Source organism: Cololabis saira, chromosome 8 (genome assembly GCF_033807715.1).
Source record: "Cololabis saira isolate AMF1-May2022 chromosome 8, fColSai1.1, whole genome shotgun sequence".
NCBI lineage: Eukaryota > Metazoa > Chordata > Actinopteri > Beloniformes > Belonidae > Cololabis > Cololabis saira.
In genome coordinates, this window is record NC_084594.1 from 3737618 (window position 1) to 3758382 (window position 20765).

At 40.4% G+C, this 20765-nt stretch overlaps 1 protein-coding gene across 1 annotated transcript in view; it reads left to right on the plus strand.

The window, feature by feature from the left end:
• ptprt (protein tyrosine phosphatase receptor type T) overlaps positions 1-20765 on the plus strand; it is a 379334-nt gene that overhangs the window by 252775 nt on the left and 105794 nt on the right. Inside the window, exons 16-17 of the mRNA XM_061728218.1 lie at positions 504-560; positions 20277-20412. Coding sequence (XP_061584202.1) covers positions 504-560; positions 20277-20412 — 193 coding nt within the window. The remainder of the gene's footprint in view (positions 1-503; positions 561-20276; positions 20413-20765) is intronic.

Here is a 20765-nt window from a genome sequence, read left to right on the forward strand (position 1 = left end):
ATGAAAAAAAAAATCTTCCTCCAGTTCTAACTAATATAGATACATGCAGCATGTGTTGCCTTCATTCTAAGGCTTATAGATACAAGACTTTTCATTTTTTGCGGCTCCAGACATATTTGTTTTTTGTGTTTTTGGTCTAATATGGCTCTTTTGGGTTGCCGGCCCCTGAACTAGCCCCTCTTCCTGCTAATGGGCCAGTCAAATTGCTCATTGATAGTTATTTCTTGGCCAAAGAGCCGCTCATAATCCCAGCTGAGTGCTATTGATTTCATTGTTCTAGTGCTATCTCTCTCACCAACTGCCATTTCTCTCCTCTAAGACAGATTGTTGCAATTGAAACCACAGGGAGCTCTTGATGAAATGGATAAAAACGACTATACATCTTCTTTTTCTTAGACTTTTTTCTTCTTCCTTTTTCCTTTTTTTTGTGGTTGTTTGTTTTTCCTGTCTTCCCTCTCTTCTTCTCATGCTCTCCGGCGGGGACATGCCGGCCTTGGCCTTAGTGGTAATAGGTAGGGGACAAATAACAACGCCGTACATTCTAGTCATCCCCAGCGAAGGTGATTATTGCTTTGGAGGCATTTGGAGTATTTTCTTCCCGATGTTATGTCACATTACAACCATAAACACGACACGAATAAGACTTCATTTTGGTTGTCCCTCCGCCCCCACAACCTCCCCCTCCATTTTTCTCCGTTCTTTTTTTGGTCTTTGGTTTTTTTCTTCATTATTTTGTTTTGTTTTGCTCTGTGTCGCCTGCGTTTGTCGTCACCATCATGGCCGCCGTCGTGCTGCATCGTCTGCATGTTTGCTGGCCGTGCTTGAACCTGCTGTTTCTCTCCGTCTCGCATGCTCAGACATCAACTCTCTAATGTTTTATTTTCAGGTCAGACTTTCGTATGTACGGAAGAGGATCAGGGACACTGAAGAAAAAGAAAGTCAGGGTTCTGACTTTAATCTCAGAATACTGAGATTGGAAAAAAAAAAAATCCTCCCTGAATTTTTTTTTTTAGGTTTTTAAAAAAAGTCAGAATTCTGATATTAATTAATATAAATATTAAGTCCAAATTCTCAGATTAAAGTCACACAATTATGACTTTTTTTTCCTCAGAATTCTGATTCATTTTTAGAGATGAAAAAGAAAATCATCCCTATTTTTTTTTTTAGTTTTTAATTTAGGTTTCTGAAAAAAGTCAGAATTATAAGATTAAAGTCAGAATTTTGAGATTAAAGTCAGAATTCTGAGATTAAAGTCCAAATTCTGACTTTTTGGTAGAAGTGAAAAAAAATCCTCCCTGAATTTTTGTTTTATTTTAGGTTTTTTTTATAAAGTCAGAATTCTGATATTAAAGTCAGAATTCTAAGATTAAAGTCCAAATTCTAAGATTAAAGTCAGAATTCTGAAAATAAAGTCAGAATTTTGAGATTAAAGTCAAAATTCTGAAGTTAAAGTCAAAATTCTGACTTTTTTGTAGAAATGAAAAAAAATCCCTGAAATTTTTATTTTGTTTTAGGTTTTAAAAAAAAGTCACAATTCTGATATTAAAATCCAAATTCTGTGATTAAAGTCAGAATTCTGAGATTAAAGTCAGAATTTTGAGATTAAAGTCAAAATTCTGAGGTTAAATTTAGAATTCTGACTTTAATCTCAGAATTCTGACTTTAATCTCAGAATTCTGAGATTAAAGTCAGAATTCTGAGATTAAAGTCAGAATTCTAAGATTAAAGTCAGAATTCTAAGATTAAAATCAAAATTCTGACTTTTTTTTAGAAATGAGAAAGAAAATCCTTCCTATTTTTTTTGGTTTGTTTTAAGTTTCTGAAAAAAGTCAGAATTCTGACTATAACCTCAGAATTCAAGTTATTTTTCTCCCGTGGCCCTGGTACCATCCCGTTCATATGAAAGGAGACACTCACCAAAAGAAATGACAAAAAAAGAGGTCAGAAACCTGATTCTGTCGATCTCCACCGGTCCCACGGTACCTGAGCTGTTTACCGGCGGTTCCAGTCGGAGCAGGTGAAACAAACGAGGGAGGGGGGAAAAATATCATCCGTTTTCTCTTCCGTGTAGCTGTTTGGTGGCCCTGACAGGAAGTGGGTTTGATACAGTCAGTACTGGAGTTGAGGGGGGATGAGGGGGGACGGCATCCCCCCCTGAAATAAAAACGGTCCCAATTATCCCCCCTGTAAAACTGCCATCCCTCCTTTCCATCCCTTATGTCATTTCATCAATGAATGTGGTTTTACTGCTATTTCAACATTTAGAGTCATCACCAGAAAAATAACACCAGAAAAATAACTTATTTGACAATTTTCACCTGTTTCAAGTAAATTTTCACTTGAAATAAGTAGGAAAATCTGCCAGTGGGACAAGATTTATCTTCTTATTACAAGCAAAAAAATCTTGTTCCACTGGCAGATTTTTCTACTTATTTCAAGTGAAAATCTACTTGAAACAGGTGAAAATTGTGGTTTTTTCCAGTGATGAGTCTTGTTTTAAGTGTAATGAGATTTTTTTACTAAAATGAGACATTTTAACTAGAAATAAGACAAATATTCTTGTTAAGATTGTGAGTTTTTGCAGTGATCCATTTTACTTATCCTGTGAAGGACAGAGTCATATTGATAAGTTCAGAAAAGTGTTTTTTATTGTTGTGTTTTGATGTATTTGATGTAAGCCCAGTGGATATTTAAAGCTTACAGAAGGCTGCATTTAACTGCTGCTATGTCATTCCTGCAGTATTTCTGCAGGTGTTTTGGTCACTGCTATTATTTGTAATATATTATATTATTTCTAATCAGCACAAATCTGTCCTCATATGATCAAATCCACCATCCCCCCTGATTTTTTTTTACAACTGGAGTACTGGTACTGGGGGAGAACGACGAGGCTGCAGAATTACGCACAGCGTAAACCGGAGAAACCTGAGAGTCTGGAACAAAAAAGATAGTTTTCATATGAAAGCAGGGAAAAGAAAAGGTTTATTTGATTAAAACTGCGTTGATCACAGCTCCTACTTCCACCAGTTATTTTAATTAAATGATGGATATACGCTTGTTTTCTTTTATTCAGGCGTTTTGAACACTAATTAGTAGCAGTCGGGGCTCCGTAATTAAACTCCATAGACGGATAGAAGGAAAAGACGGAGGGAGAAACATGAAATCATACTTACATATCTTAGATTCTGTTTACCTTCAGTTTTACACCTGCAGTTTTCAAATATATAAAAAAGAAAACTCACAGGCCGGTTCTGTAACTTACGGAAGAGTATTAGGGCCATGCAGGAGAGAAAATATTTGAGAGGAGAAGATTTTTTTTTATTGTGCACTTTGAGAAAAAAGGCAAAATGTCGAGATTAATGTTGAAATACAATTTCGAGAAAAAAGCCGAAATGTTGAGAAAAAAGTCGAAATGTCGAGAAAAAAGTTGAAATGTTGAGAAAAAAGTCAAAATGTCGAGATTAATGTTGAAATACAATTTATAGAAAAAAGTCAAAATGTTGAGGAAAAAGTGGAAATGTCCGGAAAAAAGACAAAATGTCGAGATTAATGTTGAAATACAATTTATAGAAAAAAGTCGAAATGATGAGAAAAAAGTCGAAATGTTGAGGACAAAAGTCGAAATGTCGAGAAAAAAGTCGAAATGTTGAGATTAATGTTGAAATACAATTGAGAAAAAAGTCAAAATGTCGAGAATAAATAAATTCAAGAATAAAGTCGAGATTTCGCCTTTTTTCTCAACATTTCGACTTTTTTCATGACATTTCGACTTTTTTCTCGAAGTGCATAATGAAAAAAATTCTTCCTCTTCTAAACTATTATTTTTATTTTTCTCCTGCCTGGCCCTGATTCTCTTCCGTAGTAACTGGACCTGAAATCATGTCTGGTTTTCTAGAGTTATGCGTTTCATCATTCAAAGCAGACAGTTAAGTGAATCAATAATCACATTCTCAGTGTTTCCATTTGTTTAAAAACAGGTTTTTTTGGTGGAAACGGTGATGCGAGCATGGATAAGTGGGGTTTCTGCTCCGCCGTAGATCACAGGGGGCTCGTCGTCCTCGCGCCGCTGTTACGCGTCAGCTTCGATCCCCGTTACCATTAATCCTGTGATCACTCATAATTGATGCTGCAGAGAGACGTGTTGCAGCCGTCTGCGGCGCCGCGCAACGCTGACGCAACCCGCCGCCAGCCATCAGCGTTTGCTTATCTCTGCTTTGATTGTGTAACCGGCTGGCAGAGGTAAAAACACTGGGAAAGATGTAAAAAGATCAAGTCTGGAAGCCGAGTTCTGCTCTCTGCTTCGCGGTGGATTTGGTCCTGTTAGAGGAGAAGAAAAGAGGGGGGGGTGACAAAGATGTATCGTGGACACGGAGGGATGAGATGCTGCTGAAGCAGCTGAACGTTAAGTAAGTTAGGCTTGACGGCTTAGAGGACGGATGAGAAGTAGAGAGCTAAACAACTGCAAAGAGGCAAAATCCAACAAGTGAGAATAAGAAGGAAGTTAGAGAAGAAGAAAACTCTGACTCAGAACTGGGATTAGACTTGTTTGTGTTGAGGCATTGTCACACCATTGTGACGTGAAACTCCAGCTTCCTACCAACTGCAGGGCCGACACCTTTGAACTGGCCTCACCACAGACTTGAACCACGGGAATGCCATATGACGAAGTTCCTGACTGACTGATATGTTAATACCACCTCATTTCGCCACAGACTTGAATAACGAGAACTCCCTATGGGGGTAGTTTACAACTTACTGATATTCAGGCCGAATGCCCAAGGACGGCATTTGGCCACAGATCACATCTGACTGTAAATACCCTTTAATTGCCTTTTGTCTCTCACCTTTGGCTCGTTTATTCCTGGCTTTTGTGATTTGAAATTACTGTATAAGGCCCTGTTTACACATAGCCGGGTATTTACAAAAACGGATATTTCTCCCTGAAAAATTCTATCGTTTACACGAGATCGTTTTCAAAATCTCTTTGTTTACACGGATCTGCATGAATACGCTGTTAACGTCATGCTAGCCAATCAGAATCCTGGAAAAAACATCAACAAATGACACGAGTAACTTCCAGTTAAGGCTGATTTATGGTTCCGCGTTACACCAACGCAGAGCGGCAGCTCAATAACACAGAGAAGTGGATGATGATGTTGAACTCACTGGAAATGTTTCCATCCATCAGCTGAGATCAGATATGTGTGGTGACTGCACTACCGCTATTTCTACACTATTGGAGGATTGACTCCAGTGCTTTTAAGGACATGGACATGAATATTTGGTACAGTTACCAAGAACCAGTGGTCCATGGACATTAATATTTGGTACAGTTACCAAGAACCAGTGGTCCATGGACATTAATATTTGGTACAGTTACCAAGAACCAGTGGTCCATGGACATTAATATTTGGTACAGTTACCAAGAACCAGTGGTCCATGGACATTAATATTTGGTACAGTTACCAAGAACCAGTGGTCCATGGACATTAATATTTGGTACAGTTACCAAGAACCAGTGGTCCATGGACATTAATATTTGGTACAGTTACCAAGAACCAGTGGTCCATGGACATTAATATTTGGACATGAATCCAGTTTCCTGATATTTATACGTACTTAATTTCTACGCCGGGGAAATACACGAAGCAAAGCTTGAAGGCTTACAAAAGTCTTGACGCTTGGTCCGACTTCAAGGCAGGATTTGTTGTAGAAATTAAAGTGATGAGGACACCGAACTTTATGATTGGACCGTTTAACGTTAGCTACCCAAAAATCCAACATTACCTGATACAAAATGGGAACCACAAATCCATGTTTCGGTGTCTGGAATCCAGTTGTTTGTGTGAATTGCAGTGATCCATTTGTCTCTCTTGAGTTTATTTTTCGGCAGTCTGTAAAACGATAACTCCGATTTCTTGCTAAATCTATGAGTACAATCGATCGCACAACAGCTCTTTCCCATTTTAGATGTTTTCCAGTTGCTCAAACTGAAAGTTTACGCTGACACTCAGTCTTTCTGCCACTCAGTCTTTCTGACACTCAGTGGGCGAAACCCGCTATGAAGTCACATCTGTGACGTCATGCACATTCCCTCTATTTAGCATCTCCTGCACGATGCACGTGTCTCCACATTACTCCAACAAGTCAGGATTGTTTTACTAGGAAAGGGAGAGAGAGGCGGTTGGAAATGGAAACGTTACTGGTTGAAACTGGCCTCGCACCAGGGACGGACCAACGCCAGGACCCTATTTTTCATTCATTCTTAACCCTTGTGCTGTCTTCGGGTCAAGGAAGGAGGAAGGGAAGAAGGGAGGAAAGAAAGAAGGAAGAAAAGAAGGAAGAAATGAAGGGAGGAAGGAAGGAAGGGAGAAAAGAAGGAAGGAAGGAAAGAAGGACGGAAGGGAGAAAAGAAGGAAGGAAGGAAGGAAGGAAGGAAGGAAGGAAGGAAGGAAGGAAGGAAGGAAGGAAGGAAGGGAGGGAGGGAGGGAGGGAGGGAGGGAGGGAGGGAGGGAGGGAGGGAGGGAGGGAGGGAGGAAGGAAGGAAGGAAGGAAGGAAGGAAGGAAGGAAGGAAGGAAGGAAGGAAGGAAGGAAGGAAGGAAGGAAGGAAGGAAGGAAGGAAGGATGGAAGGAAGGAAGGAAGGAAGGAAGGAAGGAAGGAAGGAAGGAAGGAAGGAAGGAAGGGAAAAAGAAGGGAGGAAGGGAGAAAGGAAGGAAGGAAGGAAGGAAAGAAGGCAGGGAGGAAGGGAGAAAGGAAGGAAGGAAGGAAGGAAGGAAGGAAAGAAGGCAGAAAGGAAGGAAAGAAGGAAGGAAGGAAGGAAGGAAGGAAGGAAGGAAGGAAGGAAGGAAGGAATGAAGGAAGGAAGAAAAGAAGGAAGGAAGGAAAGAAGGAAGGAAGGAAGGAAAGAAGGAAGGAAGGAAGGAAGGAAGGAAGGAATGAAGGAATGAAGGAAGGAAGAAAAGAAGGACGGAAGGGAGAAAAGAAGGAAGGAATGAATGGAGGAAGGAAGGAAGGGAGAAAAGAAGGAAGGAAGGAAGGAAGGAAGGAAGGAAGGAAGGAAGGAAGGAAGGAAGGAAGGAAGGAAGGAAGGAAGGAAGGAAGGAAGGAAGGAAGAAAAGAAGGAAGGAAGGGAAAAACGAAGGGAGAAAAGAAGGAAGGAAGTGAAAAAAGAATGAAGGAAGGAAGGAAGGAAGGAAGGAAGGAAGGAAGGAAGGAAGGAAGGAAGGAAGGAAGGAAGGAAGGGAAAAAAGAAGGAAGGAAGGGATAAAACAAAGAAAGAATGTACGAGGGGAGAAAAGAAGGAAGGAAAGGAGTAAAGAAGGAAGGGAGTAAAGAAGAAAGGAAGGGAGAAGGAAGGAGAGAGCAGGAGGAAAGAAGGAACAGGAGAATTAGGACATTTTGACCCAAAGACAGTAAAGGGTTAAGCTTACGTACTGTATATTTTTCCTGCTGTGGTTTATAGAAAATGTCTCAATTGAATTCCTGTCTTCATTCAATCAAAACGGCTCTGAGATGTATAAGTTGTCACCTTGCAGGTTCCATTAGTACGACCGCTCTCCTCCCCGCCCGCCTTTCTTCTTTTGTGCCCACGAGCTTTGCAGCAGCTGTGCATTAACGGCCACTTTACATAAGCGCTCGGCTGTTACCTTGTCAGACGTGGATCCCCTTCGAGCGGGACGTGAGTTCCTTTTAACGGGTCGTGTTTGCGCGACCCCGTAATGCATTTGGTCTTCATGCATCCTGTTGGAACGAGTGTAGGAAGAACCTCCTGCAGCTACATAGCTATATAGTCCCACAAATTCACACATACAGACACTAGAAAAGCTGTATTTTCCATTTATTTTTTAATATGCATCTTTTATTGATAAAGAAAAAGACTACAGTTTCCAAAAACAATATGTCATGCTCTACACTGCAAAAACAGCCCTGCTAGAAATAAGCCTAATATTCCTAAATCTAGTCAAATTTGTCCTATTATGAGCAAAAATATCTCTGCCAATGGAGTAAGAAAGATTTTCTTGACTAAAACTCTTAAAACCAGCAAAATAGTCTGAAAACAGTCTTATTTTTTTCTTGAAACATGGCGTGGGATGTGTTTATTCCTCATTTAGAATATCAAAAACATACTTTTTTTGACGATTTGTCAATATATCTTTGGTTTTTAGGCAAGGCAGTTTTATGGGTTTAGCACATTTCATACACAAAAGCTTATCAACGTGCTTTACAAAGATACTGACATGAAAGAAAGATGACAAAGAACATACAAATGCAAATAAAATACAATCCAACAAAACTCCAAGAGTTTATATCTTGAGCCCTCGTTGGGTGAAAGAGCCAGGTAGATGTGGGTGTCATCTGCATAGCTGTGAACAGCAACATTGTTGTGTAAACCGACTTCTGGGCAGAATGCATGAATAAGAGTGGTCCAAGAGTCGACCCCTGAGGAACTCCACAGGTCATGGCAACAAGCTCAGATTGTTCCTGCCTTTGTGATGTGATCTGAACCATTGAGAACTGGACCTGGTAACTTCTCCCAACGTTCCAGTCTGTCGAGAAGGGTCTTATCTTTTAATACTGTGAATCCATGGTCACATATAAACACACGTACATTTATTTTCTTTTTTTTAAGGAATTTTAGTTCTTAGATTAAAAGAAACTTGCATGTGCGTGGAAAACGTAGCTGGGTGGTGACGTCAACGTAAGCTCAGGAGAGGCCGTTTACACTCAAAATAATAAATGAATAAAATAGTGAACACAGTCAAAGGTACATTTACGATTAGGTTTAATGTATGCTCAGAGATTGAAGCGGAGCTTTGCGGTAGCATCGCTCAGATTACTAATCCTGTTAGATTCACTCAGCAATGCCAACGCTAATCCACCCTGACGTTCCTGTTGCTGCCGACAAACAAAGTCCATAAACCGAACCTTCAAATCAGCCCCCAGTCAAGACAACGAGCTCAAACTGGTTTATTCTACTTCCTGTAACAGACAGAACAAAACTAAGTCCACTTTTTATTCACGTAAAAGGGGTCAATGACGTGACGCCTATATTTTCTGAAAAACAGATTGTTTATTATTATTATATATATGAAATACCTGTCCCACATATGGACTCACTTGAATTTTACAAAAAATACTAGTTATTTGGGATTTTGTTGTCGTTTTAAGCGTCAAAATGTCATGTGGTGCGACGTCTGACCAGGACTCTTGTTTTGAAATCACTCTAAATGTTTTTAAATCAATATTCTGCCCTATCTGGCATGATTTCCAAAATGTCTTTTAGTGTATAAGATTTATACACATTTATATTTATATTTCCATCATAATATACAAACCAAGTTTGACTGATGTCCATTTTATGAAATATCATGTGACGCGACCATTAAAATAACCATTTTTTTATAATACTGAAAACTTGTAAAAAAAAAAAAAGATGTCAAGATGTTAAAGCGACACTACGTAACTTTTCCACCTTAATATCATATTTCCAGAGTCATTGTGATGGTAGGGTCTGCGTCGATTTAACGCAGAACCATAAACAGCCTTAAACCACAAACTAACACAGACCGGGGTCGGATCAAAACACGGGTTTTATTCCCCACTTCGCCAGCTAAACGCAGTTGCTGGCCAGCTCTCTGCGGAGCAATTAACCCCAATCTTCAGATAAAACTAGTTTGTTGAGGAAAAAATATTAACTCATATTTGTAGATGCAGAGGAAAAAAATAATCTCACGAGGAAAACAAAAATATTGCTCACGCCTCGGAGCCTCTTCAGCATAATATAGCAGTCAAAAAAAAGAAAAGAGAAGTAAGAGGGATACAAAACATGTACTGTATGTTGTAATATTATACAAATTTATTGAAACACATGGGTCTTCAGGGATTCAGGGATCTCTTAGGGATTTCATATGGATCCAGACCGTTAATAATCATTATTTTCTCCATATACTGCTCCCTGGGTTCCTTGTTTAAATTCCAGTTCCTTTCCAGGAGTTTAACATCTTTTTTTTTGCATTCCGTCTGTTCACTTGGTGAAACAGAAAAGTGTCCCGTCTCCTCTCATCAAAACAAATGCAGCAACGGGACAGGAGTTTTCCGGCAGTACGCGCTGGTGCTCATGGGAAACGTAGTGTTCTTTCTGGTAAAGCACTACCGCTTTTGTCCAAAAGATGCCGCCAAACTCAGAAAAGCTGAAAGTTACGTTGTGCTGCTTTAAGGAAATTCATTTATTTTAATATGAATCATGGACCACATGACCTTTATTTAAGGCTAGTGCCAATTCATCTTGACAAAAATCACTTTATTTAAAAGTTTTATATGAATGTATGTGTACACAACATTCTTAATGTTTGAACTACTGCAATAGATATTCATTTTTTTATTATTTTAAAATTGACCTGTTGAAAATCCTTATTCGTCATTGACCCAAATGTAAATGCGCAAAGAAATAGAAGTATTTTAGTGTGTGTGAGGTCACACGTGGTCTCAAACCTTCCCCTTATACGAGGAAGATAAGCATCTGGACATAAAGATACACACACACACACACACACACACACACACACACACACACACACACACACACACACACCAGCATTATTTAATATGCCATTCAGGGCCGCTGCACCGCCTTGGCTGCTGAGAGAATCAATCTTCTCTTCATTTGGATGAGATTATGTTTTTAATATCTCTGGTTTTCCCCATAATTCCTCCCCGATCATTTTATTGTGCTCTCCAAGAGGGAGAAATAAAAGGGAAAACAAATGTGCAGAGAGATGTATAAATAAAAAGGATATTACACAAACAGACACATGCACAGTAAAGAAGTTGTGGGGTTTAATGCACACGGGAGACATTCAGCATCGTCTTCCTCCTGCCTCCTCAGCCCTGTTTTATTTGTTTCTAAAGTTTAATTAGTTTGGAGGAAAACTTATATTTCACAGTGTTTTTGATTAGTAAAATAATCTGAATATTATATTCATTCCCCAACCTAAACCTGACTCCGGATCGGTGTGTGTGTATCCACGAAGCGTGGTGCGAATTCCGGAAAGCTTTTAACTGCTAAGGAAAGTAGAGAGGAGAGGATGCTCTCCGTCTCTGAGTTTTAAAATTTCTTAATTTTATTGATATTGATTGATATTTATTGATATTTTGTAAGCACTCTGAGATTCTCTGAATGAAAAGTGCTCTATAAATAAAATCTATTATTATTATTAGATGTTGACCTCAATAGGAATCCTCTCTTCGGACAACGTTCACACGCTAAAGACTCGAGTGGACGGGAGTTCTGGTTTCCACGGAGACGGCCGGAGCGGTTGTATATGGAGAGAAAATCGACCCAAAACATTTGTGTGTGTACTACTTGATTTGTGCGTATTATTAGATTTGTGCGTGGGTAACCTGCTCGAAGTTACGGACAAAACAATAATTACGAATTCAAAAAGCCTCCTACACACACATCGTGAAATGCACGAATCACCTGATGTACACAAAGCTGTAGATACGCACGAATGTTTTTTTGACTCATTTCTCCAAGAAGGCTCACTGATTCGTCCGTAAATGGTGCATTTAAGGACTGGTGGAAACCGTGGAAAAACTGATGGTCTAATGGCGGGGCATCACATTGGTCTAAGGTGGTCTGAAGTAGGTTTAACTTCTTAGGGTAGGTAACTAATAGGGGTGTAACAATATATCGTGCCACGAAATTTTGCAATACAAAAACGTCACGAAACGTGTCGTGGAGGTGACAAACTGTATCACGATATTGGGTTATTAATATTAATCTATTCTATGTTGACTAGTAACACGCATCCGACCGCGGCCACGACCGCACGGACCAAAATCTTACTCCGCTCAGAAGAAACTAGTCCCGTTTTGGTCCCGATCACGGGACTCTTGGGGGTTTTGAGCTCTAAACTTTTACTGATGTAAGGCTGGTGTAGAGTTAAGCCTTACCTTATTAAATTAAACCTTTTTGGGGTGGTGAGTAGGATAAACACGGGGAAACTTCTGCTGAGTTCCAGTGTACTTTAATGTCCCTCAACAGTGTAGGATTTTAGAACATCAACACAGCAGCTAGTGCCGTACTGTGGCGTATCACTCCGCCCAATCTAAAACAGACTAATCACTACAGATAAACTGACTAGTGTCATTATAGTCCCTGATTTACATCAGAATATAAAGAATATATTTATAAAATAATGAAATAACCTTCTTAACAAAAATAAATCTCCTCTTACACTTATAAGGTGAGCAGGAATCAATCTTTTTTATGATGTAAAATTGTATGTATTTATTTACTTGTATTTATTTATTTATTTAATTTTAGTTGTTAAATTTCTGGAAAAGAAAAAGGTCAAATAATACATGAGAGAAACTATTCAGCTTGTGTCTAAATATTTGTACTTGTATGAAACTGAAGATCATAATGCAAACCTGACATTTACTTTTAGTTCAGTTTGTGGAAAATGGTTGGCCTGGCTTTCTCTTTAAAACTTAAACAGTTATAAAACATTACAAACTGTAACAATAGGGCAAACGCACAGCATTGTTTTGTATTTTGTGTCTTTCAAATAAAAGACATTTTTTCCAGTCAAATGTTCCTCATTCAAGGTTGTTAAAAAAATAGTGCTATAATATCGTATCGTGACCTCAATATCGTGCATCGTACCGTATCGTGAGATTAGTGTATCGTAACACCCCTACTAAGTATGGAGGGAAATAACACTGGACTCAGATGAAATTCAGATGACCCAGCTTTCCACTAGTCCTTAAACGCACCATGTAGGACAAATCTGTAAGGTTTCTTGGAGAAATGAAAAAAAGTCTGAAAACCAGATTTGTTTGAATTCATAATTATCGTTTTGTCCCTAACTACTACTAAGTTACGTACGCAAATATAATACCAAGCACAAATCAGATACACACAAATGTTTTGAGTGGATTTTCTCTCCATAGTTGCACCGCTCACCCTGACGCTTCACCAGGGAAATAAACAGTTTTATGTCTCATCCGTGCATCACATCGCATCTTCATCCCCACATACATAGGAATCATCGCGTCAAAAGTACCTGGACTCTTTATTATCATGTTTTTACTATAGAATTAAGGCACATATCTCCACCTAAAACCAGCGTCCGTCTCCTGTTGAGGTTTGAGCCGGCGCTGACTTCCTGTCGTAGCCCCGACGGCGACCAGAGCCGGCCAGCGGACCGGCCGGCCTTTTCATCTCCAGACGCGTGAGCGATGATGACTTGTGATGATTTTAGAGAGTTTTTGATCACTGCAGGAATGAGAAATAGCTTTAATGGTGTTCAGTGATGGGAGCAAGCCCAAACCTTGTAGGTTTGATGTTTTTAGAGCGTCTTAAGAGTTTCGTAACAAGAGTATACCGAGTATAAACGTCTCACTGATGACACGGGGCTGGTTCAATTCAATTCAATTCAATTTTATTCGTACAGCATCTACTGTAATACAACAGATGTTGTCTCTAGACGCTTTCCAGAGACCCAGAACATAAACCCCCGAGCAATTATTACATAAACAATGGCAGGTAAAAACTCCCATAGTGGGAGAAAAACCTTAAGCCAAACAGTGGCAAGGAAAAACTGGCAAAGAAACCTGGACCAGGACCAGGCTCATAAGGGGGGGACCCTCCTGCCGAAGGTCAGACTGGGGGGGTCGGGGATGACCAGGGGGATGGGGGACCGCAGGCCAGCACACAGCTCCTGAAGCTCCGGCCTGCAAACATGCACAAAAGAGAAAAAAGGGGCCAGCACAAGGAACTACAGGAACGATGGACAAAATGATAGCTATGAGATACTTATGATAAATAAAAATGGAACTGGAGAAGAGAGGAAGAGGAGAGGAGAAGAGAAGAAAGGTGAGAGGCACCGCCCAGCGGATCATGTCGGTGCCCCCTGCAGCATAGGCCTATAGCAGCATATCTACCACCAAGCTATATTTGAGACTAGGGATGGGTGGTATGGACTAAAAAATGTATCATGATAATTTCTGGCATTTATCCCGATAACGATAAAAATGACGATAAAAAAAATACCAATTCAACTCCACCTTTGTAACTATAAATCTATCTCTCTCTCAGATCCACCATGTTTGTTACACAAAAACGTCATCAACGGGAATTTATCCTTCTTTCTTTCTTTCTTTCTTTCTTTCTTTCTTTCTTTCTTTCTTTCTTTCTTTCTTTCTTTCTTTCTTTCTTTCTTTCTTTCTTTCTTTCTTTCTTTCTTTCTTTCTTTCTTTCTTTCTTTCTTTCTTTCTTTCTTTCTTTCTTTCTTTCAGGCTCATTTCCTTCCTTCCTTCCTTCACGTACGTTGTGTGTGGATTTAACACAGAACCGTAAATCAGTTTTACACAAAAACGTCATCAAGGGGAATTTATCGTTTTTACCACGAGATATAAATTCTTATCGTGGGGAATTTTTTTGACGGTTTATCGTGAACGGTAAAATATCACCCATCCCTATTTGAGACTAACTATTATAGTCTTGTTCTATAGCTGCAACTATGACTACTGACTCTAACACACTAGAGTTTACACTACCTAGAGATTTACCAACACCAGCTGGTTGGTAGTTTAAAAACAACTTAATAACCTATGCATATGTCTTTTATGGATGTCTTGGATGAACGCTGAGTATCACCCCTCTTAGATAATGATAAAGACATTCACATGGGCTGTATCTGAAACCCCCCGTCAGCTCGTTCACGGTGACGGTAAAGTGAGACGAGGGAATCCTTCATACATTATCTGTTTCTGAATCAATCCCATTTGCCGTGATTACGGGTTTCTCCTCTCTCCTAATGGCCCTAGTGGCCTGATGCCCCCCCTCCCTCTGCCCGGGTCAGGGCCCCGTCTAAGGCCCCTGATTGGCTGATCTGCCCCCCCGCCTCCCGATGGCGGTGTTAAATGGAGCTGAACCCGTCTCCAGATGGGCTTTGTCACCGAAGCGAACTCGGCGAACCCAATCAGCACGTGAGCCGCTGAGGCGTGAACGACCGGGGTCACGGTGAAGCGTGTCAGCCGGGCGGCGGCGAGGATCCCTGGGGGAGAGACGGAGCTTTAATACACCTGCCAGGTGATTACCGGGGCGCGTACGACACGGGAAAGGTGCGAGCTCATCTCCCGCATCATCGACCACGGCGCTCCCGTACTTGTAATATATGCTTGACGGACGAGTTGGGACTCGAGAGCACTTCACCTTGACACTTAAGGTGTTAATCGGGGGAAAAGAAGCTGCCCAGCTGCTTCTGTCTGAGTCTTACGGTGGCCGACAAGGGCCAAACGCACTGCAACAGCTTAATGCGCCTCAGTTAAAGGAGCATGAGGCAGGATTTATGAAAAGAATTTGTATACGTTTTAAGTTTTCTAGTAACTATGAAACTATGTATTGCGATATATTGCCGTATCAATATTTTTGCCCACCCCTAGTCTTTTTGGTCTTAAATTTTCTTTGCTTAAATTTACCCGTGGTCAAACCTGTAGACAGGCTGAAGAAACAAAAATCCGTCCATATAAACCGGTGTTTTTACAACTGGAGTACTGGCCGTCGCTCGGTGGTGAGGAAGAGGAGAGTCCGTGAGAGTTGCCGGTCTACCGATCTACCAGGAAAGGCAGGGAAAGAAATAAAACATGTTAGAGTAAAGTAAGGATCCTCTCTGGGGAGTTCTCCCCCTGGTGAGAGCGTGGCGACGGGGGGGACCTGGTGAGACCTGGGGGGTAATGAATGTCGGTGAACGGTGAACTCCACTTCCTCCGCAGCAGCGTGAGACTCTGACAAGTCATTTCACACACGCTGCTCCTGACATTTGCTCGCGTTCCTTAAATGTGATTTAAATTCTTTATGTCATAATGAAACCGTGATGAAAGCGAGCTTCACCTCCTGCTTGACGTGGTTTCGGGTTTAAAGGGACGTTCTGCTCTGTTCTCTTATTCTGAAAAGTGCTGCTGTGCAGAAAAGAGATGAAGAGAAGCGTGATTTTTTACCGCTTTACTTTTTTATTGTAGGTTTTGTATTTTTTTAAAACACATACATATATATACATATATATATATATATACATATATATATATATATATATATATATATATATATATATATATATATATATATATATATATATATATATATATAATGTATATGGTTGGTAGAGAGTGGCAATGCCCAGGACTGTAACTTAGGTAGGAGCACTGGGTGATATAATGGGAAAAAAATCGGGGATAAAAAATATTTAAAAAAAAAAATCCATATTCAAATTTTGAATATCGATATTGAATCAGCTGGAAAAGTATCGCGATATATTGCCATATCGATATTTTTGCCCACCCCTAGTTTCAATACATGGCAGCTTTTCCAGAACAGTAATTTCTTTGTTGTAAAACAAAACGAGGTGAAGTTGGAGCTTTTGAAAAGTGTTTCTGCACAGAACTTATCCATTAAAATCTCTTGCAAACGCGCAAGGTCGAGCAGCATTTCTCTCCGTGACAAACACCGGAGAACGGAGGTGTTTTTCTTTACGGTCCCCGTTTGGACCAGGTAGTGGTTGTGTAACCGGGACGGTGAATCGCTGAAGGAGTTCAGTAGGCCTGTGTTGAAAAGATTCTCCGATTTTAAATCAATTCTCATATTAATTCCTAAAAATCGATTCATATGTCTAAAGATCGATTTATTTATTTATTTATTTATTTATTTATTTTTTATTTTTTTTCATCATTACATTACAACTTTTGGTACTTTTTGGTGCCATGTTTTTGCCTTTAAATATGTTTAAAGGTATGAAAACATTAAAGTTTTCAGTTATAATTGCATTAATTGTCTATATTTATTTCCTTTATATACTGTTTTGGGGTTACATTTGCATAAATGTTAAAAACCAAATTCTCAAAAATGGGAAATAAAACTGATTTCATCCGTCTCTGTTTCCTCCCTGGATCTGTTTGATAATTCTGCCCCACGATGTTTCTGTTTCAGTTCTATCAGCATTCTGGGAGCTGATTGGTCCTTACAGCATCATTAACTGCTAATACTTGCTGTTGAATCTCAATATAATACTAGTGTTAATATGTTGCAGAACTACAGTCATATCATTCATGCAACAGCTGAAAAAACAGTTTTAATAACAGTAACCCAAATCAATATCGGATCGAATCGGATCGAATCAAAGCGTGATAATCGATTCTGAATCTTAAGAATCGGAATCGAACCGATTCTTGATATTTGAATGGATCCCCAGCCCTAGAGTTCAGGGGTTTTACCAGAACCTCCCATCCGGACCGGGCCAGGGTTAGGTGTAGCCGGGAGCGTCGTGCCGGCAGCCTCGCCGTGTTGTTGCAGAGGCGGAAGACGAAGACGAGGGATTAGCCGAACTCCCACGCAGCAGCGTTGCTCTATTAATCTGCTGTCTTTGTCCATCAAGGTTGTAAAACTCTGCCTGGTGCAGGTCTGCAGGAGAACACAAGCCTCTCCTCCGTCACGCCAGCTCTGATTATTAATTAATCATGTACCACTCTACCTCCTTTGATCCTTCTGGAGCTCATTTTCTTTCACTTTGTGTTTCTCTGAACTTTCTTTTCTTCTTGTGTTGGCTTTTTTATTTATTCGCCCTGTTTATAGCCCCCCACCCTCCACTCTGGGCTTATTTGATGTTATTCTGTCACTCGTATTGTGTGTGTTTGGTCGTTTACTGGTTTGGTGGGTCGTTCTCTTTTCTGACCAAAAGAGCAGCATTTGTTTGATTCCTCGTACCAACACTCGCTGCTGGAGGAACACTCGACCTTTTAGTGACCTCATCCTTAAACTGGCCCTGAATGTTGTTGCTGGAGAAGTATGACTGACCACTGTAACTATTACTGTTTTTGTTATTAGGGCCCGAGCACTTACAGTGCCAAGGCCCTATTGTATCTGTAGGACATTTTTTCCTCGTTTTTTTGCCTTCTTCCGACGAAATGAGGGCCTTTTTTCCCCCTAAACGTGCCCCAAAAGTCACCAAATGTTGCACCAAGCCAGGTCTGGTGAAAAATGTGATATTTAATGGTTTGCATTAATGGGCGTGGCCTAATGTCTCAACAGCGCCCCCTAGAAAACTTTGTGCCTCAAGCCCCACAATACGGTTTGACGTACATGCACGAAAATCGGTACACTCCTGTATCATGTCGCAACTTAAAGAAAAGTCTCTTGACTCCATAGCCGAAACCCAACAGGAAGTCGGCGATTTTCAATTAATCGTGTAATTTTGCCGCAATTTATGCCATTTTCACGTGTCGTACTTTAACAAACTCCTAGCAGGATCGTCTGTTCGACATAAAACTTGCTCAGGAGACACAAAAGACATTAACGATGAAAAGTTATCAAAATCGTGAGTTTTCGTGAAATGGCGTGGCCGTGGCCGTGGCGCTGCGTCAAACTTCAACGTTAAACAGGAAGTGATACTAGTAGCTGATTGGTCCATATTTGATAGTTCCTACTTTCTGGCATAACTTTTGAATGGTTTGGCATAAAGAGTCATGGGTGGTGTCATCGGACTTAGTTTTGAGTCCTTGACCTTTATTGGTGAACTTTGCACGCACACGGGCCCGTTCATCGCTGCTTGCAGCTTTAATTGTTATTATTATTATACTGGATAAGTATTGAGTAATCTAGACCTGGAAACGTCAGCTAGTCTGCTCTCTGAGGTTGGAATTCAAACTATCCCAGTGGACATTTTACCCAGCAGCCTTTGCATGTCTAGAGCAGGAAAAAAAGGCACCAAGACTGAGTTTAGAAGTCTGAATAAAGAAAGAAAGGAATAATCTCTCTCTTTTTGTTATTTATTTCCTTATTTTGTGCTGTGTGGGTGTCCTCGTAGCCGTATATGTGGGCGTGTTTTACGCATTTCAAACATCTTTCCCAATTATTAAGCAGACTGATACAGTTGTCCTCCCTAATCTCATTTTTCATTGAGTTTTAAGATTGAAAAACATCAGAGAACAAACACAGTTAATCATCTGAGAGAGAAAAATATGTTTACACATAAAAATGGGAAAATGGGAAAAGAAGTCCAACATTTTATCATGTTATACCTTGAATTCTTGTCTAAGGACCACTGTGTTCCCTCCTTTTGTGTGAAACAAAGTCACCACTTCTTCCTTCCAACCTTTACCTCCGACCTGTGTTCGTCTCCCTGGACCGAAGCTTTTTATCTCATGTCGTGTTGTTTTGCACGCCCCCCGATGTTCCTGCCCCCCTGCATGTTTCCACACTCGTGTTTTACTCACCGCACATCGTTCAGGTGTCTGGACACTTCTCCATGTTGAGGATCATCACTAACGTCATGTTTGTGTGCATCACTTTGAACATTTACGGAAATGTATTTGGTGTGAACATGTGAATGTTTATGATGTGTGGAGAGGATGGTACGGTGGCCGAGACCCGCCATTGCTGAAAATTAAAGAACGCTGCAAATAAAAATAAATGCTGCTGCAAATAAAATATACGCTTTGCAAATAAAATAAACGCTGCAAATATAAAGAAACCCCGCTGCAAATAAAAAAAAATCGACGCAAATAAGAAAGCCACAACGGAAGTGAATTACCGGGGACTATTTTTGCTGATGCACCGGTGTTTTTTACGTGAGAGGAGAAGAAGAAGACGAAGACGTAAGTGAAAAGGAAGAAATAAAAAGAGCGAGGAATAAGAAGAACAACAAACGAGAAAATAAGTGAAAAGGTTAGTGTTCAACGTCACTACGTGTAATTTTTAATGTGCAACACCGGTGCATCGGCAAAAATAGTCCCCGGTAATTCACTTCCGTTGTGGCTTTTTTATTTATTTGCAGCGGGGTTTCTTTTTGTTTGCAGCGTTTATTTTATTTGCTAAGCGTTTATTTTATTTGCAGCAGCGTTTGTTTCTGTTTGCAACGTTACTTTTATTTTCAGCAATGGCGGGTCTCGGCCACCGTAGGATGGGGTCATTTCTCTGTCATTGTGACTTTAAATGCTTAAGGACAGCTGCCAATATGACTGTATGCTGTGTCTGTTTTTGTGTGTGTGTGTGTGTGTGTGTGTGTGTGTGTGTTTCTGTGTGTGTGTGTGTGTGTGTGTGTGTGTGTGTGTGTGTGTGTGTGTGTGTGTGTGTGTGTGTGTGTGTGTGTGTGTGTGTGTGTCTGTGTCTGTGTGTGTGTGTGTGTGTGTGTGTGTGTGTGTGTGTGTGTCTGTGTCTGTGTGTGTGTGTGTGTGTGTTTCTGTGTGTGCGTGTGCGTGTGCGTGCACCCGTAGGTGCCTCCACCCAGGACTCGGACGCCATGGAGCCGGAGAAGCAGGTGGACAGCACGGTGAAGATGGCGGGCGTGATCGCCGGGATCCTCATGTTCATCATCATCCTGCTGGGCGTCGTCCTCACCTTCAAGCGCAGGTGTGCAGTAAAAACAACTCATCAATGACTCTGATTAATGAGACTTACCGTGTTTTCTGGACTATAAGCCGCTACTTTTTTCATAGGTTTTCAACCATGCAGCTTATACAAAGGTGCAGCTATTCTGTGGATTTTTCTTCCACTGCTCGGGGCGCTCAAACCGGAATTAGAATCAAAACTAAGACAAAATAAATGCAAAGAAGAATACGCTACTTCTTCTTTAGCAGATAGAAGTAGAAGCAGATTTCAAACAGATAAATAGATAAATAAATAGCGGTTATTTTCTCTTGTTCTGTCCCGTTTTAATCAGCAAAGTTGCTGCCGTGTTAAAAGACACTGTTAGGAAAGATCTA